At 68.3% G+C, this 3,871-nt stretch overlaps 1 protein-coding gene across 1 annotated transcript in view; it reads left to right on the forward strand.

Annotated features, from left to right (window-relative positions):
* The window catches only part of KCNAB1 (potassium voltage-gated channel subfamily A member regulatory beta subunit 1), a 14,405-nt gene continuing 10,534 nt past the window's right edge, over window positions 1–3,871 (forward strand). Inside the window, exon 1 of the mRNA XM_026045213.1 lies at window positions 1–269. Within this exon, the coding sequence (XP_025900998.1) occupies window positions 1–269 (269 nt within the window). The remainder of the gene's footprint in view (window positions 270–3,871) is intronic.

Consider the following 3,871-nt stretch of genomic DNA (forward strand, 5'->3'; position numbering starts at 1 on the left):
ATGCTGGCGGCGCGCACGGGCACCGTGGGTGCCAAGGGCGCCGAGGAGACGCCCAAGGCGCGGAAGCCGTCGGTGCTGTCGCTGGGGGGCCGGGAGCGGGGCCCGGCGCAGGCGGCGCGTGCGGCCCCGCATGCCCGCGCCGCGAAGCCGCTGCCGCAGCCCGCGCGCCGCCTGGCGCTGCTGCGCGAGCTCGAGATGAACTGGTACCTGGAGCTGTGCGGGCTCGCGCCCCGCCACACCGTGGCCCACGCCACCGGCATGCCCCACAGGTAGGCGCCCGCCGGCACCGCGCGCGGACCGCGCCACGTGCAGGAGCAGCACGTGCAGGAGCAGCACTTGCAGGAGCAACACTTGCAGGAGCAGCAATAGCTGTGGTAACAACAGCAGCAATAGCGGCAGTAGCAATAGCAGTAACAGCAATAGCAGCGGCGGTGATAGCAGCAAGAGCACTGATAGCAGCTGGATAGCAGCAGTAGGAACAGCAGCACCAGAAGCTCGGGGGATAGGAGGGAGGCGGGAGGCTCCTGGAGCTCCTCATCTCTGCTTGCTGTTCCCGACGGGCCGGGGCTGAGCGCAGGCTGCGGAGCTGGAAACTCCGCTCGCTTCTTCCTTCACCGCGTGGCTGCCCCGGGCAAACCTGCCAGCTGCTGCTGGGCTGGTTCCTCGTGGGTGCCTTGCCGGGGTGGTTGCGCTTCCCTTGGTTTCCTTCATCTCTGGGGCCCGAGGACACAGCTGTTGTGCAGGGACTGTGGAGGTGAGAGGGGACGTTTGCCAGCCCCAGTGTCCCTGGTTCTGCTTTTGTTCCCCCTTTTCCTCCCCCAGCCGGGGAATGCGCATGGCCGGGAGCCCCTGCTGCCCCGGGGCTGCTGCACAGATACAGGTGCGCCCAAGTGCATCCATGTGCACCCGCACGTAGTGTGGGGCTGCAGTGCGGGGCTGCGGGGCACTCCTGCAGTGTGGGGTTACAGGGCAGGGTTGCAGTGCAGGGCTGCAATGCAGGGTTGTAATGCCAGGCTGCGGGGCACTCCTGCAGTGCAGGGCTGCAGTGCAGGGCTGCAGGGCACTCCTGCAGTGCCGGGAGCAGCCGGGGCTGCACACGCAGGTAGCTGTCGCTGCTGCCCTTGCTGGGACCTGGAGCGGTGGAGGGGGAAGCTGGGGGAGCCGGGGCAACGTGCAGCCCTGTCCACCAGCGCACCCGAGGGAGCAGGAGGGAAGCGGCGCACTCAGGAATCATTATTTTTCCCCAAAAAAAAGGCACGGGGTGGGGGTGGGGGGGGGTTAGGTTAAGCTGCTCTTCTTGGAGTAGGATTTGCACAGCGTTTCCAGGCTGTTTCTCTGCCCTGCGGATTTGTGGCGGTTCCTGGTGGCAAAGCCGCGTGTCCGCGGTCGGGGCCGCTCGGGGCGGCGCAGCGCGGCGGGGACACGGGCGGCCGCATCCACCAGCAGCCTCCCCACCACGTAGGGCTGTTAATCTTTTTAAATATGCTCTCTTTGGGATCAGTCTCTGCTGATCTGCTTTGCCGGGGCTAGGGATTAGCTCGCGGGGCAGCCAGCCCCTCGTTATTTACCTTCCTCTTTTTTTATCTTTATTTTTTCTGAGCACGCTTGACACGAAGGGGAGGCCGACAAAACGGGTTGAGGTTTTGCAGTCTGCAGTGTGGGGAATGGGTGGCCTCGCTGCATGGGGGATTGGGGATCCATGCGCGCCGCTCACGGGAGCCCTGGGAAGGAGGTTTCCATGTTGGGCACAGAGTGGAGCAGGCACTTGCACAGCCCCGAGAGACCCTCGGTGACGTCCCTGGCCCTGGGACTCGCTCCCGAGCAAATATTTCTCCGTTGCTAAATATAAGGCTTGGGAACGGGCGCCGGTGCCCGGTTCCCAGCGGTGCCGGCCCCGGAGCGGCCGCTCTTGGCCGCGCTCCCTCGGCACAGCCCTATAAACCCGCGGTGGCCGTGGCGCGCGCGGGCACCATGCACCTGTACAGGGCGGCGTGCGCTGAGGCGCCGGCGCGCAGGGCGGGCGTGCGGAGCCCGGCCGAGGGGCTGCCCCGGGCGCTGCCCTGCCGGCCCTGCCCGGCCCCGGGGCGTCGGGCGCCCGGAGCCGCCGGTGCCGCCGAGCGCAGGGAGCTGCAGAGGTTCCTGCAGGCGCACGGGCTCTCGCTGCCGGGCCCCGCTGGAGCCTCTGTGCCCATGGGATACAGGTACCGGCGCCCGGGAGGATGCGAGTGGGTGGCGCCGGGATGCGGAGAGGCCATGGGGATGCGGAGCTGTCGTGGGGGTGTGGAGCTGCTCCTGGGATGTGGAGCTGCTGCCGGGATGCAGAGCTGCTGTTGGAATGTGGAGCTGCCACTGGGGTGCAGAGCTGCTGCCGGCATGGGGAGCTGCTGACAGGATTTGGAGCTACCACTGGGATGCGGAGCTGCCATTAGGATGTGGAGCTGCTAGGGGATGTGGAGCTGCTGTTAGGACGTAGAGCTGCTCTTAGGATGTGGAGCAGCCCCTGGGATGCAGAGCTGCCGCGGGATGCGGAGCCGCCGCCGGGCGCTCCGTGCGGCCCGCGGCAGGAGGAGCTCTCGGCCTCGCGCTCCGTGCGGCGCCGCGGGGCGGCTGCCGGGACCTGCAGGCGCGCGGGGCTCGCGAGGCCCGGGGAGCAGCGCGTTTCCCGCGCTCGCCTGGCGGGTCCGGACCCGCGCCAGGGCACCCGCTGCGCAGAGCGGAGCCGCTCTCTGCCACGTGGCCTCCCGTGCATCCCGCGCAGCTCCTGCTCCGCCGGAGCTCCGGAGCGGCCGGCCCCAGCCTGCGGGAGGAGCGCGGGGCCGTGGGCGGGAGCTCTCCCTCATCCGGAGCTCCTGAGCACAGGGGGATGGAAGTGGGAGGCTGAACTGGAAGCCAGATGGTTTGCCCAGCTGTGCCGAGCCCAAAGGCAAAGTGCTTCAGAGAGGAAGCTGAGATAGAGCCTGCAGGACATCAGTAGGGTTAAGAGTAAACAATCAATAGCCATCCCAGAGCAGCAGCAGCTGACTGGAAAGTCTCATCTGGTTCAAAAGGCCCTGCAGACCGTGCAGTGCTCACAGAGCGGGCTGCAGTGGCGCCACAGGAGCCGCAGCAAGCCCGTGAGGGGCCCAAACTGCTCCCAAGGGCGACCTGCTCCCTCCCCACGGCGGCGCCGGGAGCAGCCGAGGGGAACGGGCAGAGGAGCTGCGCGCCGGTCACGAGCATCTGCGCCAAAATAGATTTGCTGTGCAAAGCGCTTCGGGCGGGCGAGCTGCGGGCTCCGGCCTCGGCCTGGGGGGTGTGTGGATACGGGCCAGGATTGTTTTTTGCAGCTCGGAAAGTCACGTTTTTGGACTCTGAAAATTCTGCTTCCCGAAGGTTCTCTGCTGAACCTGGGTTTCTCAGTCCCGAGCCCCAGGCGCAGGGGGCAGCCGGGGCGCTGCCCTGTGTTTCCACTGACGGGGCTCTCTGTGATCCGTGTCCCAAAGGGGCCGGGTGCCGGGGGCTCCCTCAGAGCCGGCCGGTTCCCAGAGCAGCAGCCCCGGGCGCTGCCCACGCGCCAGCTCTGCGCGATGTCCGACGCTGCCCAAGACTCGGGGGTCTCGCATATGGGGCGCCCAGAGGAGCCCCGGGCACTTGGGAGTCTCGGCACGGGGTGCTCTCAGAGCTGCCCCCTTCGGGAGCTGGGTGCGGGTCCCGCGCCCCCCACGCTGTCTCCCCGCACCGCTTTCCCGCACCGTTTCCCACCCGTTTCGGGCGGAGAAATTGGGGGTGTCGCCCCGTTTCCCGCTCCCGCGGGGGGCCGGGGCTGCGGGCGGCGCCGCGGCCGGGCACGAAGCGGTTAAGGCGGCGCCGCAGCCGCCCCTTCCCCCGCCCC

Source organism: Nothoprocta perdicaria, unplaced genomic scaffold (assembly GCF_003342845.1).
Source record: "Nothoprocta perdicaria isolate Ctin4 unplaced genomic scaffold, notPer1 scaffold_4, whole genome shotgun sequence".
Classification (NCBI taxonomy): Eukaryota; Metazoa; Chordata; class Aves; order Tinamiformes; family Tinamidae; genus Nothoprocta; species Nothoprocta perdicaria.